We start from the raw sequence: 17,919 nt of genomic DNA, 5'->3' as shown, positions 1-17,919 counted from the left end.
TGGTGCATCAAATTTGTACGAAGTCCAATATTCTTCCCACAAGTCCATTTCAGCTTCAATAGCTAAAGAATTAGGCATGTCTTCTTCGTAAAACTGAACAAAATTTCTGAAGTTATCCTTCCAAGATTTTTGGTGATGGTGATGGTAAAGAAGAGAAATCATGTTGGATGGAATTACTGCAAGACCAGCATAAGCTGCTAAGGAACTAGGTTCAAATCGTTTACTAAGTTCAGTGCTTAGGTGATCTAGAATTGGAATTGTTAAGCTGCGCAGGTAGTAACTAGATATAGTATCAGCTGATACATTACTTCTATGTACCTGCCGAGAACAAACTCTAGGTCTATTTTCTTGCACACGGACTGTAGACGCTAAGGAAACAGCCTCTTTGTACCAATTGTTGTGATAATCATTTGCAGAAGCTCTTATAGTTAAGGACATATTTTTAAGACTTTGTATAAGATGCAAGCTCGATAAAAGGTCAATAGTTTTTCCTTGTAAAACCTTTGTAACTGGCAACAATAAGTCCATTACTGACCGTGTTATAACTAGTGAAACAATAAAATCAAAATTAGTAACAAGATGCAGAAGGGAGGTAGCTTTTGTAGAAGTATCACGGTTACATTTCTTATCAAGATTCATACTCATGTCCTACAAAGTGTATACAATTGCAACAAATAATTCCTGAAAAATATCTAAGCCAATTATCCGTTCAATCCATCTAGTCCGACAAACATCAATTAACTTTTTCTTTTTAGCTTCAGGACAATGTCGTAAAATATTTGCCTCTAGGAGCTGTTGCCTAACTTGAGACAGGTTGAAAAAATAGGACAATTCCTTTACTCTTTCTAGGGTATTTTTAACAGATTGGATGGAGCATGAGCCACAAACACTTAAATTTAAACGATGGCTGTGACAGTGAGTGTATATAGCCTTCCTATTTATTCTTAAAATGTGAGCTGACAGTCCATTTATATGTCCAGAAACAGACCCCGCCCCATCATATCCTTGCCCACGAAAATTTAAAATATTGTTACTTCCCAAACACAAGGATGCTGAACTGTATAAACAATTTCCAGAAGCTTCAGATCTACAAAAGTGAACATAAAAAATTTGTTCACTTCACTCTACTGCAAATCTACAACAAGAATAACAGCTGGCTCTATTATTGTCATTAAATAGTCTCGATGACCCAAATAGAAACTTTTTGTTTATTGTAGTGAACCCCCTTTTGTTTATTGTTTAAAAGCTTAATAGCGCTTTGTCACCACAATACAATTAATTTATTTTTAAACATTCCTTAGGGATTATCAACAAAAGTAAAAATAGATAGTTACCTCAAAGCGACGAATGCTTTCTCTTTTGCATACCCAGGAATAAAATGTTCAACACTGAAATTTCTGCTTAACAACTTTTTCTCAATTTTTCTCCAATGATCTAATGTTCCAAAATCAGGAAACTCTGTTATTTTATCTTTCAATATCTTATAAAGACTTTTACATTCGCAAATATCATTGCTTTTTACAGCAAGCACAACCCGATCCCGCAAGCTCCCATCAGAAGACATGTTGGATCAGAAAGAACTTCAGAAATGCAGTTGGCCGAAGCTGGCCGAACCCATTAAACAGACCGGCTACCGCGAGGCAATAACAATAGGAAGATTAAATTATTCCTACGCACCCATCCCCTAATATCAATCTTTCTTTCACCGTAAATTTCGACTAAAGAGAGTCCAAAAGTCCACACTTCGGCGAGATTCTTTTTACGTCACAAATTCTTTTGTTTTAACCAGAGTCCAAAAGTCCACACCTCGGCGAGATTTTTCTCGACGTCATAATTCTTTTGTGTTTCTTTTGTTTAAGAGAGTCCAAAAGTCCACACCTCGGCAGCCGCCGAAGTCGACTGTTTTTACGGCAGAAAACAAAGGAATCGAGAGAAACAAAGTCAGCGAAATGCGGCAAAATGTAGTTCGACTACCGTAAGAACCATAGTACTTCGGCAAAGCACATCGAAGGAGAGTCGAGCCTCGGCAAACACTCCTGAGTGGAGATAAGAATATTACCTCGGATCCTGGGCGCAAAGGAATCTTATTAAACGCTTATAATAAAAATTATGCGTTGCTTTAAATCAATTTCTATATTTAGATACACATGATTTTCTCATTGGCAAAATTTCTCCTTAGGCGAGTGCCGAAGTGGCCGAAGTCTAAATCCGCCCCTGCGTAATGGCATAAAGTACTTGCTACAGCTTCAGCTCAGCTAAAGCATTTTGTTGTGGTGTTAATTATGATAAGGATGACACTAAACTTAAACAAAACACTGTCCCGATCTGTCTCTACACATCTTCGTGTTTAAATTATTGTTTACTTTGTTTAGGGTTTGAAGGAGAGTTTAATTTTGATTAATGATATTCCAAAATTCTCTGAAACTTCACTGGTTTCGTGGCTAGTTTCATCTATCACACTATCACAGTTTAAAATGTTGCTATCTGTTACCTTGTTGCTTATTGAGTCTGACAGAAATCTTAGTTCGTTAAAAAATAACAATTTGGCAGCTTGTCATATTCCGCACTAGATTTCATTGTTGGAACTCTCTTTTTGAAGCACTTGTAATAATTTTCTCGTCTTTCTTACCAGTTGTATTAGGTTTTCTTAACTAAACCAAAACAAAACTAAAGTAAAATTAATACAGATAGTGTATTACCTGGACTTCATTTTCCACATGTCTTTCATACCGAACAGAAAAAACAATTTACCTGATACTCGAGTTTTAATAATATTTCAGTCCTCCCTGATCTCTTTTTTTAATATAATTGTAAGACCTTTGATTAGTTTTTCACAGATTAAATTCACAGTTCTAGAACGGAGTGACAGTTAAAAAAAATTAGAATCGATTTCCTCGTGTCGCACTTCAACCTTTGAGTGTGAGTTTGAGGTGCTAAAGAATGGGTGGTAAAAGATGGCTTAGAGATTTCGATGATGACAACAGGAAAATAATGTTGTGATTTTTGCTTGTTGATGAAGAAGTACTGGAGTTTGATATATCTCTTCGCTGGAAACTGAAAGGAACTGTGAGACACATCGGTCATTACAAAGAAAGCTTTAACCTGCCCTTGGTTAAAGTTCTGTTCATCTTTTCAAATGTGTTGTGTCCTTTTTATTTTTTTATATTTTTTTAATTAATTCCTTGTAAAAAGGGAGAATTGTGCTTTTAGAGGCATTTTCTCTATAGGAGTACGACCTCTAGCTTATTTCCAAAGACCTAACAGGTCTAGTTCATCATTGCGGTGGCTTGCCACCTCTTTGTAAATTATTTTCTTCTGCCTTAAATTCTATGCCTGAGAGCTAAGTTAACAAACTCATTTAAAGTCAGTAATATAAAGTATACCTACAATATATCAGTATTGAACATGGTAGAGGGCTGTCTCCATGCATTTGTTTTGATCTCTTTGTTTTTAAATAAGGGATTAGTCTTGTCTCATATACATTCAAACTTCCTCATTGGTTTTAGAAATAGTTCTTTGGTTAAAGGTTCTTGTTGCTGTTGTGATTGCTTTTGTGAATCCTCCTCCTAGCTTTCGTCAAATGTGTCATGTACAGTGTTGCTAGCATTTCCTTTTGGGGCATTGTGCCTGTTTATAAAAAAATTGTTGAGAAAACACTTGAGATGCCCCAAAAAGAATAAGCCTATTCGCTCTGCTTTGCAATCGTTCGACGCCATCTTATTTAAAATATGATTCTTAACAAAATATGGTCAAAAATAAGTTTGTTTACGAATTTTTAAATTTTGATAAGTTGTATTTTTAACCGACCAGCGAAAACTAGGAAATAGGATCTATTTTTTGTATAGCAATTTTTCCCACTGCTACTTTTAGCATATTGTGCAACGTTATACTATTGATATTGTGGCGCCTCAAGAAGTTGTTTGCCTCTACATTTTATGACTCATGGAGATTCGGCTTTGCAAATCTAATTTTGCGCTGACTGTATTTCACCTGCGTGGTCTAGGACTAAGCTAAAGTCCATCACCTCTCTAGTTAATTACATCACAATAAATATTAGAACACAAGCCCTAAAGAGCGATAGAAAAAATGACGTTGTGTTGAAAACTCGTAATGTTGTAAAGCATTTACAGAAGTTGTGCAAATCTTTTTGTATTTGTTCTTAATAGTCTGTTGTAAAAAGCTCTTCCTCAACTAGCTTTTCGTAGCGAATATACTGAAAATCTTTAAATAAATGCAAGGTGTGTTGGAGAGTAAAAAACATACTTCTCACCTTAAAGCAATAATTCCTTTATCTTCACACCTCGACTCAGGTGGAATTTATATATCTGCACCTAAATTCCGATGCAGACTTTTACCAACCAAGGGATAAATATCCCCAGACAACAAAAATGTCCGAGAATAAACACTTTCTAAAAGTTCTTTTCGCATTTTACGAACAGATACAACATTATCACACTTTAAATCAGTAAGCACCCGCGCCAACATGTCTGCAGTAGCCATGATAGTACGCACAGAATCCAAGCCAAGAGGCTTAAGTCTTTGACTAATCCTGACGGATGGGAGTTAAAACTATAGCTTAACAGGTTATAAGTAACCACGCAGTACGGAACCTAAATTTTCAACGCCGGCTGCGGGTCACATATTGTTGGACTACGCATAGAGTGTGAAAATTACGTCACGATTTTGATGTCACATGCCCCTTGGGTGAGATGGGGAGGGGTGCGGGCCATAGCTATTTGATTTTTGAGTGACTGATTAGTCAAAATGAATCAGTCAACATCTATAAGCTATACAACTTTGACGTCAAAATAGCCATAGGCGAAATGGGGAGGGCTGTGAACCATGGCTTTTCGTTCTAAATAAATTACAATCTGATTTTTTAACGCGCTTCGTCGACATCATTCGCTTGGCCAAAATATTTTCGTCAAATTTACACTTAGTCACGCGACTTATCTGACTAACCCTGGATTCGCGTCTGATTACTGATATCGTAAATTACAAGTCAACACATTCTGTGATTAGAGAGTCTTGAAACTTCCATTACAACAGATATGTTTCTATTTTTGTACTGTAACCAGTCCGTTTATGTGTTAGCTCTGTCTTGTGTTGTATTGTTTGTGATAGAAGGATTGTTTTTTCTCTTCAAGACTTTCTTAAAGAATAGTTATAGGTCCAAGTTGGACAGTACTCATGCTTGTAAGAAGCAAGAAAGTGTATTTAGCACCTTCTTCTCGGAGCCTAACCCCAGTTTTGACGAGCACAGTCCCTGTAGACAAGATACTTCAGTACAGCTTGCTGTATTGTAAAACTTTTTTATCAATAACCCTTTTGCAAGTTCTTTGCTGTTGAAACAGCCTTTAAATGTTCCACCCTACAGTCATTGGTAACATTTAAAACGTGGAGCACAACAGTTATTTCAGTTTCCTCTTGGTCTTGCTCTTTCATATCGTTTGGATAGGAGTGGAGATACGTTTCATTACTGATATCGTAACTTATCAAAAACTCAGTGTCATGTTTTCTAAAGTTGTTAAAGGTTACCTCCTAAAAAAAAACTGAATGTATTTCGATGTAGGAACATACTATAATAAATAATATAACTTTCTCTTCGACATAATTTGTACCATAAGGAAGAAATGTTTTATTCAAATTTCAAATTATCACCTTCGTACTTTGTTTACACCCCCGCCATTCAAAAACTATATTTACGCGGTGGTCGTTGTGTGGCGTAACGAGTATGCACAATATGCATATCGGAATAATGATAGCAAGTCTTCTATTCAATGTCGAAAAAGAATTATTTGGAAACTATTAACCTCGTACTTCTATATCATTCAGTATGCGACTGGTGTCTTGCAGGAGGCAGGGTATGCTTACTCAAGGGACTGCACCAATTCCCAAGCATGAGTGAATTTCACCAATCCTCATGTTTCCACATTCATAGGTGATTGTTTCATTAAAGCAGAAAACTATTACCTTTTCGGTCATCCATGTAAAGGGGAGAATACCGAAGTTCTCCAGTGGCTTCTCATTCTTAAAAGAAAAACCTCCTATTTTTTTCAAAATTTCTCTCCTAAAAGGCTAGTTATATCTGCATTGCGATGTAGTTACTCCAATTCTCTCTTTGATCAAATGTTTTAAAAGAAAATGGTTGAGAACGCAAACGCAATGGTTGACTTTCAGTTTGAACCCAGAAGATGTCTCACGAAACCCACTTTAGACTCAGATTCCCGCTGGAAAAGTGTAAATAAACAAGAAGGCGCTCGGCTTAATAATTGGGAGAAACTGAATGTCAATATCCTTGAAAACCAATTCGTTGTTTTGTACCCACTTTCCTATATTACCTATATGAACCATTTTGCGGTTGTCGTGTTTTTGCACTGATATGCGACTTAGCGATTAGTCTGGTAAATGACGAATGCAAGGTACTTTTTGACGAAGCCTAGCAAGGAACCAGTGCAAAAAAGAGATACTTGGTAAGTTATAGATATATCGAGGCGAAGATTTTACATACCGCAACTGAAATCGATAAATCTGCCCAAAAGAATTTTTGTCAAAATGACCTTTAACTTGCAATTTTACACAAAACAAAATTTAAGATACTGTGTTGGTTAAAACTAGTTTACAGTAGACAAGACCAGCTTGACCACTACTTCTTATTAACGCAGCAAAAGGAAAAAATACAAATCATGAAACAAAAACTAATCATTAAAACAAAGAAAAAGACAAAACCAACAAAAACAACTAAAATTGCTGAACAAAGTCAAAAGAGATTTTTAATTCATTATACGACTAAAAAATGTTTATTCTTTGTCAGTTGATATTGCTGTTATTTCTTGCTCCAAACTATTGATTGCTATACAGAATGTCAATGATGAAAGCTGCTTTAGGAATTTTAATTTCTGATCTAATGGTATTTTTACAACTGCTTTGAGCAGGTCATGATTGACAGTCAAATCGTGTTTTTTCTCTTGATTTATTATCCCTAATGGTACACGATGTTCTTGAATTGCTAAGGCACTGATCTATGGGTATGACTGACATACATTTTTTACAGATAGCAACCGTTTTTTCAATTTTAATATTAAAGTTACATTTTGGACAAAGGTGATAGATGTCCATACCAGCAAACTAAGTAGATGCGAACCTACCAGTGAAGGATGTTTATGCAATTCAACATCGTGCGCATTTGCATCAACGGAGAGATCCTTCTATATCTTTATAGATGTTATGTCGGCTGTTTTCAGAACACATTGACGCTTGTATACACCAATAGTAAGGTGTGTGAAACGTTATGAATGATTTTCTTGTACTTTGTTTACCAAAATAGAAATTTCAACAAATCCAGTATTGTCATGAAGTATTGCTGTTCGAACTTTTACCTCCTTTTCGTCACGTTCATGAGTTATAACCGCTTCTACATTTAAGCGGTCATACCTTGCAGTCAATGCATTCGAAATACCTGTTACGGTTATTTTAGCAGGAATAGCAGTGTTGATTTTTGAAAAGTCTGTTATCAAAATATAGTTTTGTAAACGCGGTTATTTTATCACCACACCTTCAGTTTTACTATCATTTATTTTTTAATAGGAAGCTGCTTTATAATAATTATGCAGCAACTGTAACTTCATATTTGCCTGCCAAGACTTAAGGAATGTTGGATTATAGTTATTAGTATAGCAATAATCTGGTTGCCTTTTCCGATGTATTTCATAATCATCCGAGCTAGCTATTAATAATTCTTCATAGTAGTCATTTCATCGATATTTGATTCAAACAATATATCGTTAATTGAAATATTTTATAAACAGGCCGCAGTTTTTGTTTGTAAATTTTCATCAATATATGTTTTCAATCTCTGTAAGATATAGTTTCGTTTGCTGAAAATAATGGATTTTGTCTCAAAAAGTAGTGTTTCCAACAAAGCCTTGGCAACAATAGTTCTTTCGGAGAAATGCCCAAACCCGAATCGGCAGTCAACATTTTTATACTTGCGCCATGAACTAGAATACTGATGCGCTCGATACTTTTTAACTAAGGTCATCATCCAATGCAGTAAGCTTGTAGCACAGAATCGACAAATTTCAGGGGCGGATTTAGACTTCGGTCCCTTCGGCACTCGCCCAAGGAGAAATTTTACCAATGAGAAACCATGTGCATCTAAAAGTAGTAATTGATTTAAAGCAACGCATAATTTTTATTATAAGCGTTTAATAAGTTTTCTTTGTGTTCAGAGGATCCGAGTTAATAATTTTATCTTCACTTATGAGTGCGTGCCGTGGCTCGACTCTCCTTCGATGTGCTTTGCCGAAGTAATATGGTTTTAACGGTAGTCGAACTACATTTTGCCGCATTTCGGTCTGTTTGATAGGTTCGACCAACTTCGTCGAGCTGCAATTTCCAAGTTTACTTCCAATACAACACGTCTACTGAAAGAATTCTGAGGAATTGTTTTGTATTGACTTGCAGCAAGTAAGCGGAAGTTTTAAATATATGATTGCGGAATGAAGATTGAGCAATGTTGCTAAGAAGAAACATTATTGGAAAACATTAATTCTCTGTGTCGCCTGTGTTTGCAAAAAAGCTATTTGGTGGTAAAATAAAATGCACGTGTGAACATGAAACTGTTTATAGTTTCACTTTCAGCAATTTTGAAAAAGCATGTTCCGAAGAACTTTGTGTTATCTTGGGTTTCTTTTCTATTTAAGTAACAAGACATTTCATAACAGCACAATAAATCAAATAGCTAGCCAGGTGGTTACTTTTTGTAGCTGGTAAAGGTGTAATGTATAACAATTTGTTGACTTTGTAACAAATTTGTATGTTTACTTTTGTAGATTCAAAGCTTCTCCTAATAGACGCTTTTCAAACAATTTCTAAACATGCCACAACGCCAGGGAAGAGAACACTAGTTTGGCGAGGAAGACTTTGACAAGACTTAGTGATGTTTTGGTTTAAAATTTCTAGCCTCGTATCGAAATAATTCCTGGAAATGGTGCTAATTATAAAGATTAGTGAATTTAAGGCTAAATAACTTGGAAACAGGTGGAAATAACTGATGTAATCTCCTGCGTGAACAAATAAGAACTACCTGGGACCAAATCAGGACCAAGTTCCAAAAGCTGTATCAACCCAACCGTTTCGGAACAGGCGGGCCAATGACGTTGTCGAAGACCTTTAAATCCTCATATCCCTTTTAACCGTTCGTCAAAAGCACATGATCCTACACATTTTCTTGATCGGCATTTCAAGTTCTACACAATGGAGGCAACAGGTAAATAAATTTCTTAAAAAAAGATTGTGCACATTTGTGGGACATTGCTGACGTCAGCAAAGTTTTTAAACTCCTATATCTCCTTAACCACTGACCAAAGCTTCGCGATCCTTTACATAAATTTATTCAAATTTTTGAGCTCCACACAATACAGGTGACAGCTTAAAAAAATTTTTTTGCGCATCGACGGGTCATTGCTGACGGGATTAAAATTGAAATGACTGATCTCCCTTATTTCGTTTTTGGCTAAGTGTATTTTTCTACGGGCCTTATCGACTAGTATTCCTTGAAAAAGGGAGAATTGTGCTTTTAGAGGCATTTTCTCTAGAGGAGTACAACCTCTAGTTTATTTCCAAAGACCTAACAGGTTGAGTTCATCATTGCGGTGGCTTGCCGCCTGTTTGTAAATTATTTTATTTTCTTATCTTCAGGTGGCAGTAACTCTTTTAAAAATCAGAATTATTACGAGCTTGTATTAAAACGCAAATGTGTCCTACAAGAATGGAAATTTTTGCCTCTCTGAGCACCGACACGGGAGTAGTCGTGTGTTCGAATCTCATCTTGGTAACTATTTTTTCTTTTTTTTTCTGTGCTGTTATAAATTTTATTTTTTAACAAGATAACATTCAAAAGCATTATTTAACTAACTGGTAAAGTAAAAGTGTTTCCACCAAAGTTTACAAAAGTGAATGTAGGCAGAATTAAGGTCTCCCCAAAAGCCTGGAAAGTAGTCTGCGAAAAATAAAATTTCCACAACATTACGTAAGAAGAGAGAAACCTGAAAAGTAGTCTGCGAAAAATAAAATTTCCACAACATTACGTACAAGAGAAACGAAGACGCTCCACCATATCAATTTATTAAATACATCGATTTTACAAAATTTGGTTAAAATGTAAGCAAAAGGCAAATTATATTGTAAATAATGACGAGAACGGAATTCTTTTCGCTACGCTAATGACACACCAACATAGAGAAATATGATTTCGGAAACACTCCGAAAGAACGTAAATTTTCCGATTCCGTTCTTGTTATTTGCCTTGCGCCATAAGTGCACAGGATTCTTTTTAACAAATTTTGCTGTTTGTGACAGTTCTGGTAATATATTTTTTAACTACAGCTATTTCCTTTTTCGAACAATTAAGATTTACTCATATATTATTTTTTTTATTTTGCTTTTTCTCGCTGAGTGACTCTCTTATATATACCCCATTCTTTTTTGGGGGTCTACTGAATTTCGCAAATTTTAGGTGGGGCTTGTGGTCTTTTTCTTCCTGTCAGTCAGTTTGCCCCAGACTGACCCATTGAAAATTGAAATATTTCATAAATCACAGAATTATTATCAACATCAACTAGAAATACAAATATATATATTGAAATCTATCACTTAGTGCAGTACAACACTACTGAGAATTATTACTTTGTATTTGGTTTATTTTTATATAACTCTCTTTGGTTACTCCAGAAACACGAAACTTGAAGTGTTTGTGTGTGTTCAAAATTTAAAATGATCACATTGCAAGCATACAGGGTTAACATTGGTGTTTTTTATAGTACATTCTGTGGAAAAACTTGCAAAGAAAGTAAAAAGATATTTGGTACATCGATGATCAATAAGCATTTTAATTCAATGCATGCTAAATGTCTTTTAGGCATAGCCATACTCCTCATAATTTCATCATGTAATTTAAATATAGCAACTTTCCAATTCCTTTTTCTCGCTCAAGCAGGAGATATTGAGAGTAACCCTGGCCCTGGAACATATAATGTTTTAAAATCTGTCAAAGCATCTTGCCATCAAGGTGACATTAAGTTTGGAAATTCTGCTGGATCGCAGTGCTTATGTAATTGTCTGTTTGCAATATCTTACAGTATATATAGGCGTGTTGCTTTGTGGACCTCAGCTGATTTAGATTCTATACTAAAAAAAGGTGATAAAATTTATTGTGAACAAAATGTTGTGGGATCACTTTCTATTCTTAATCTCCCAACTCTTATTAATTTTGATGACAATGACTTTGATGTACAAATGTTACACAATGCAACAGGTTTTCTCCATAATTGCAATGAACGTTTTTTAACTCCATTATTTGGATCTGATAATGATGTGGGTGATGGATTCTTGATTATTGTATGTGGGTTCACCGTATGTGTAGTATGGACCAAAAAACATTATTTTCTTTTTGATCCACATTGTCGTAATTCAAATGGATGTATATCAGATGATGGTACAGGATCTTGTGTTTTACTCAAATTTTCTTCCTTATTCCAGGTTGAAAAGTATATATGTGCAATATATGTGCCCCTGTCCCAAGGAACACCACCACAATATGAATGTCAATTTATTAGGGTTTCTATGTTGACTTCTCAGTCAAGAGATTCATTGAAAAGAAAATCACCTTTCCTTCAGACAATCCATGGAACCAAGAGAAAAGCATTGTATCATGAAAAAATTAAAGACACATCAAAACAAAAAAAATCAAAGTGTATTGCCAATGCAGTCTACAGAGACAGACTCAAAACCACAAGAAAACATGAACATATAAAAAAATGCAAAGCCAGTGTGACTTATCATAAACGTACTATAGCAAAAAGCAGTGAGGATAGGATCTCTACATTCAAACGTAAAATATCTGATGGGCCATTTTATATATGTGTATGTTGTGAAAGACTACATTATAGAGATTCTGTGGTTTTGTATGATGCAAGGCGTTATTCAATTGATGTAGAATCCTACTGTATGCTAGTAGAGAGTTATGATGCAAATTATTATGTCTGTAAAACATGTCATAAAAAACTTTTAAAGGGGGAAACCCCTTGCCAGGCATCATGGAATAAATTGACAATTGATATACAACCTACACAGTTGTCATCATTAAATAAATTAGAGAGAATACTTATTGCAAAACGAATGCTTTTCACAAAAGTTATTATTATGCCAAAAGGTCAAATGGCAAAGATTAAAGGGGCTGTGTGCAATGTCCCAATAAATGTTAGTGACACTGCCAAAGTATTACCTAGAGGGGCTGACAGTAATGGCATAATAACTGTTAAATTAAAACGAAAATTATGTTATCGTGGCCATGCACATTTTCAAGCAGTCAGGCCAGAGTATATTCAAACAGCACTTGAATTTCTCAAGTCAAATAATCCTCTGTATAGTGATGTGATTATTTCACTTAATAATATACCAAGTGATCTAAGCAATGTATCAAATGCTACAAGTGATGGTGAATCTTATGATGAAAATAATGAAAATAGGGCTATTGATGAAGAATTAGAAGAAAACGAAAACCCACTTAATGAAATGCAAGCTGGTTCACCAGATACTGTGTTAGTGGCCAATATACCACATGTTGTCCATGATGAAAGTGTTGTGATAGCTCCTGGAGAAGGAATAAAACCTTTAGGAATGTTAGCTGATAAACAATGTGAGGCATTATCTTTCCCATATCTTTTTCCTAATGGACAATTTGGTTACAATGTAGACAGAGATGTACCTCTGAGTGCAAGTAAATACTTTAATCAACGTCTATTAAACTATAAAAGACGATTTGCCTCTGATGTAGATTATATATTTTTTGCACATTCTCTTCTTCAGCAAATGCAACTGTCTAGTCAAATAAATATAGCCTTGAAGAAAGTAAAGGGAGATGGGTTGACTGCTGGAATGTTGTCCTCCAATTTCAAGGAAAATGTTAATTCATTCATTGCAGCAGACGAAGGATTTCACTTTATGCATTCCATCAAGGGAACACCAGCTTATTGGAAAAGATTTCTTCTGGAAATTTTAGCCATGGTTAAACAGTTGGGATTGCCAACATTTTTTATGACTCTTTCTTGTGCTGATTTACGTTGGAATGAGTTAGTAAAAATAATTTTAAAATTGAGTGGAGGTTCGATTGCAGAAGAGGACTTAAAAAATTTATCCTATCATGAACGATGTGACATCTTGAATATGGACCCAGTGTTTATGGCAAAACATTTTCAATATCGTGTTGAAGTGTTTTTCAAAGAGATCATTATAAATGGTCCTTTAGGTAAAGTGGAGTATTATGCCATAAGGTTTGAGTTTCAGTTCAGAGGCAGCCCCCATATACATTCATTTCTATGGGTTGTTGGTGCACCAAAATTGTTTAAAGAGAATAAGCAGGAATATATTGACTTTGTAGATGCCATCATCAAGGCAGATATTCCTACTATGGAGGAAAATACTGAATTACATCATCTTGTAAAAACATTTCAAATACATGCACACTCAAAATCATGTCGAAAGTACAAAAACATTCCGTGTAGGTATTCCTTTGGAAAGTTTTTCACAGCGAAAACTATTGTTGCCGAACCTTTACCTATTGACATCAATGAACATCGCAGATCTGAAATTCTTGAACACAGAGAAAACTTGTTGGGCAAAGTCAAGTCATACATTGATAAAAATCTAAATCCTCTTAAAGTCAATTTTTTAGACCCTCTAAAGGAAGGCTTTTGCCAATTAGATGATATACCTACTATTTTAGCAAAACTTGATCTATCTGAGAATGAATACTATAGTGCACTAGCCATATCATCTGATAATGACTTTCAGTTGCATTTGAAACGACCACCAAATTCATGTTTTGTCAATAATTATTTTATTGAAGGTTTAATGGCTTGGGAAGCTAATTTGGACATTCAGCCTGTTTTCAACCATTATAAGGCTGTGACTTACATGTGTGCCTATTTTTCTAAATCTGAGGATGAAACTTCAGAAGCAATGAAGCATGCATCAAGAGAGGCCAAAGATTTGAAAAAAAGTAAATTTGAACTTATGAAGGATATTGCTAGAGCCTATTCAACGAAAAGAGAATGCTCTGTTCAAGAAGCGGTTTATCATATTATGCCTGAACTTTGGTTGAGAAAAACATGTCCAGGTCTTACATTTGCTAATAGTAACATGCCACAGCATCGATATAGAATTTTTCTTTCTGAAGATGAAATTAAAGAATTGCCTGAAGATAGCATTGATGTGTTCAAGCGTAATATGATCGACAGATACTTAGATCGCCCTGATAAAAATTTTAGAGGTGGAAAATACCAGATTATTGATACACTTTGTTATGCACAGTTTTTAGCTAATTACTATGTTAAATTGAAGCCCAATGATGCACAAAATGATAATCAACCTGAGATTTTAGTCGATGAAATAATGGAGGCAAATCATTCATCTTCTATGTTACCAAAGACTGTTCTACTTATGTCATCTGTGAAAGAAACTTTGACATGCCGAAAAGTGAAAGCTGTTCTGAGAATGCATTGTCCGAAAATAGAAAAACACCCAGAAGGATTTGCACATCATCATTTATTCATGTATTATCCATTTAGAAGTGAATGTGAACTAAGAGGGAAAGAGTGTGGTACTTACATGGAAAAACTGCATGAACCTGGTGTTTTAGAAATAATTAACAGAAACAAACAAGTTATACAGCCATATGGTGAGTTAGTAGAAACAGCTTTGAATAATCTCCGTAGTGATTTACTCCAAAACCCAGATGCTTTTGCCCAACATGAAAATGATGAGGTAGAACAAATGTTGGCCGCCACAGAAATATTGAGTAATGTTCAGGATAATGTTGATGATGATGATGATATTAATTCAGTTCAGATAAACGAGAATAGAAATATGTCATTATCAGCATCTTCTGCTTTCATGAATGATAATGAATTGAATAGTTTAATACGGTCATTGAATAACATTCAAAGATTGATTTTTAATGTGATAAATAAATGGGCTAGAAATCTAGTCAAAAACCGTAACGCATTTATTCAACATAAAAACGAACCGCTCCACATTTTTCTAACAGGCAAAGCTGGTTGTGGAAAATCACATTTAATTAATACTGTTTATCAATCAGTGACAAAAACTATGAGTTACCATGGTAAAGATCCCGAAAAACCTCGTGTTTTACTGTTAGCCCCCACTGGCATTGCTGCTATTAATATAAATGGGAATACGATTCACTCTGGATTAAATATACCTATACATGTATTTGGTAAAACCGTACCAAGATTAAGTGATCAGAAAAGGTCTATGTTGAGAAATAAACTTTCAGAACTTCAGTTAATTATCATAGATGAAGTGTCAATGGTCTCCAACATACTTCTGCTTCATATACACCAACGTCTTGTAGAAATATTTGGCTGTTCAACAAACAAGCCATTTGCTGGAATCAGTATTATATTTTCTGGAGATTTATATCAATTACCACCAATTAAAGCAGCACCTGTTTACTCGTCATATGGTGAATGATAACTCAAAAATTCGAAAAATTGTATCCAACCATCCAGCCATTAAATCGCCGATATTTAATGATAACTTTGGCACCTCGTTTAAATAGAGTTTCCGCGCGCCGTTTTCAACTAGTTCTCAGAACCCTTTTCGCATTTTAAAGCGAAGCACAACAATAATGGTGGGTAATGGCTGTGGGGAGACAACCAGCGTATATTTTTTTGTCATTTTAGTTTTTCCGACTCAGTATATCAAAAATTTCGATCAAAAATTAGGGTCGGTCGGTGACTCTAACACCAAATATTTGTGACGTCCGCCTAATTAAGGAGAACAGGATGTTGTCTCTGCAAATGTTATTGAGAACAAAATCTATTGCTATCTAAACATTATCATATCAAATATAAAACCAACCAGTCACTTACAGTGTCAATGACTGATTTACGAACAAAATATGAGTGGTAGTTTTAGCTAGAGTGCAATTTCGTGTGCTGGCTACAAGAAAGTAAGTTTTTTCGTTCCTTTGTGAAATGTTACAAGATAGAGATATAGGTAGAGCCACTTATAGCTAGCTATAGTTAGTAATTACCCACAAATATATAACCAAAAATAAAATGCATAAGTGCACAAAGTTAACAAAAAACAACAACCAATAATAACTGAAAAGTGTTCATAAAAGTTTTGAGTTGGTTAATGTTTAAAAGCAACACACACATCCTGTCGATTAACTACAGCACTTGATTTTTCGTTTTTTAGAAAACTTTCAGTTATGGCATCTTCGTCATTCACGCTGATCCCAAAATGTGCACAATAATCTTGCAGCTGCATCCCAAATATTGTTACCTCCTTTTCTTTGTCTTCTTCAAATGTTACTTTGACTGTTCGCATAGTTTCAAGTTTTGAATATCTTGAAAAAGACGAGCACGAAATGCATTTGAAAAAATCAGTCAGCGAATCGGCAGCAGCGTTTGTTTTGCATTTGGGACACTTTTTGTTTCTTGCTGATATGTTAAAATCCAGAATTGGGAATTTCTTTATGCGATTGATTGTAAAAGCTGGCATCATTTGCTTGATGTTAACCACTGAAATCTCAATCACCGTGCTCGACACTGTGCTGATAATAACAGGCTCATCCTTGTAAGATTCCAAACACCTCACAATTACATTAGATAATTTATATGTCCCACTTCGAGGAACAAGATTTATGCAATCATCCCATAGTGTCAGGACAATAGCGTTGGTATCGTCATTGAAGTAAACTTCTTTCTTGGAGCTGAATTGACTATACGCAGACTGGTAGCATTCATTGACATTGATGTAGCCTTCCACAGACACCATTTGTTTGTCATAACCATGATATTTTATATCCACGACTGTGGTGAGTTGTGCCACATCTTTTTTCAATCCTACATATGGGAAATTAGCAGTATCCCCAGACACTGTTGTGAATTTTCCAATTTCGATATCTTGTATCAAATTATTTTTATAGTTTGCCTTTCTTTTGAACCGTGTTAACTTTATTGCTGATTTCTGTGTACATGCTTCCTCAAATAACCTTTTTGCCCCAGGTTTGTAACAGACAGCTTCAAAACTTCCGTCGTTTGTCTGTAACTGCATGTTATAGTATCGACAGTTTGGATTTCTTTTGCTTCTTTTTTCTGGTGAAAGATTTTGTACATAGGCAACCATACAGTCTAAATAAATTCTGAAATATACCTTCAGAGAATGGTGGGCTGAAAATGAACTTTTTTAAAGCCTTAAAATTAATTTTTTATATCGATCTGACAAAGTAAATCCTGCCACCTTGTTTTAAATGAACCAAACCGCCAAAAAATTTTACTAAAAAAATGAAGTTCTGTTTTAGTTCCTGGCTGGTAATCTCAAACGTTGCAGGCATCTGGTGAAAAAACAAACCGAATTGAACTGACATACCGTTATTTTGTCGTTTGAGCTGCACACGACTAGCTCCAGAAACATACGGAGGGGTTCCAGGTTGCTGGCTTGACGTCGGAGGAGTAGTCACAGGTTGGATTGACTTTGAAGTATCAGGATCTATAAAATCGAGATATATTTTTGTCACACGTTGGGAAATCTCTTGCGAAAGGGAAATCGTGAAAAACTGTAGTGAAGTTATATCTAAATATTTTATTGTAAATCAGGAATAACACATGCTGTATTTTTATAAAAAGGGGTTCCCTAAATATAGTCGCTCAGAAAAAGCACTATACAAAGAAAATTCTACCCTGATACAAAATTTGCTTTAGTAGTAGCAAATCGCAAAAGATTCTGTAAAAAACTGTGTGCAAGAGTGTATAAAATCTATTTTGCTTACTCTTCGCTGACTTTTTTCGTTGTTGCGACATTTTTCTTTTTAGATACACCACGTGC

General features: G+C 35.1%; 2 protein-coding genes across 2 annotated transcripts; one reads left to right on the top strand and one right to left on the bottom strand.

The window, feature by feature from the left end:
• Nucleotides 1-10,776: 10,776 nt before the first annotated feature.
• On the top strand, nt 10,777-15,555 carry LOC130648243 (uncharacterized). The gene has a single exon (XM_057454283.1). The coding sequence runs from the start codon at nt 10,777-10,779 to the stop codon at nt 15,553-15,555; it is 4,779 nt and encodes a 1,592-aa protein (XP_057310266.1).
• Nucleotides 15,556-15,580: 25 nt separating this feature from the next.
• LOC130647904 (uncharacterized) lies at nt 15,581-17,919 on the bottom strand. The gene is made up of 3 exons (XM_057453903.1): nt 17,864-17,919; nt 17,464-17,583; nt 15,581-17,225 (listed from the first exon to the last, which is right to left on the bottom strand). Exons 1-3 carry the CDS (start codon nt 17,892-17,894, stop codon nt 16,222-16,224), a joined length of 1,155 nt encoding a protein of 384 aa, XP_057309886.1. The 5' UTR covers nt 17,895-17,919; the 3' UTR covers nt 15,581-16,221.

The sequence above is a fragment of the Hydractinia symbiolongicarpus genome, chromosome 6 (genome assembly GCF_029227915.1).
Source record: "Hydractinia symbiolongicarpus strain clone_291-10 chromosome 6, HSymV2.1, whole genome shotgun sequence".
Classification (NCBI taxonomy): Eukaryota; Metazoa; Cnidaria; class Hydrozoa; order Anthoathecata; family Hydractiniidae; genus Hydractinia; species Hydractinia symbiolongicarpus.
Note: the sequence above shows the minus strand (reverse complement) of the source record. Positions and strands in the feature narration are given on the sequence as shown.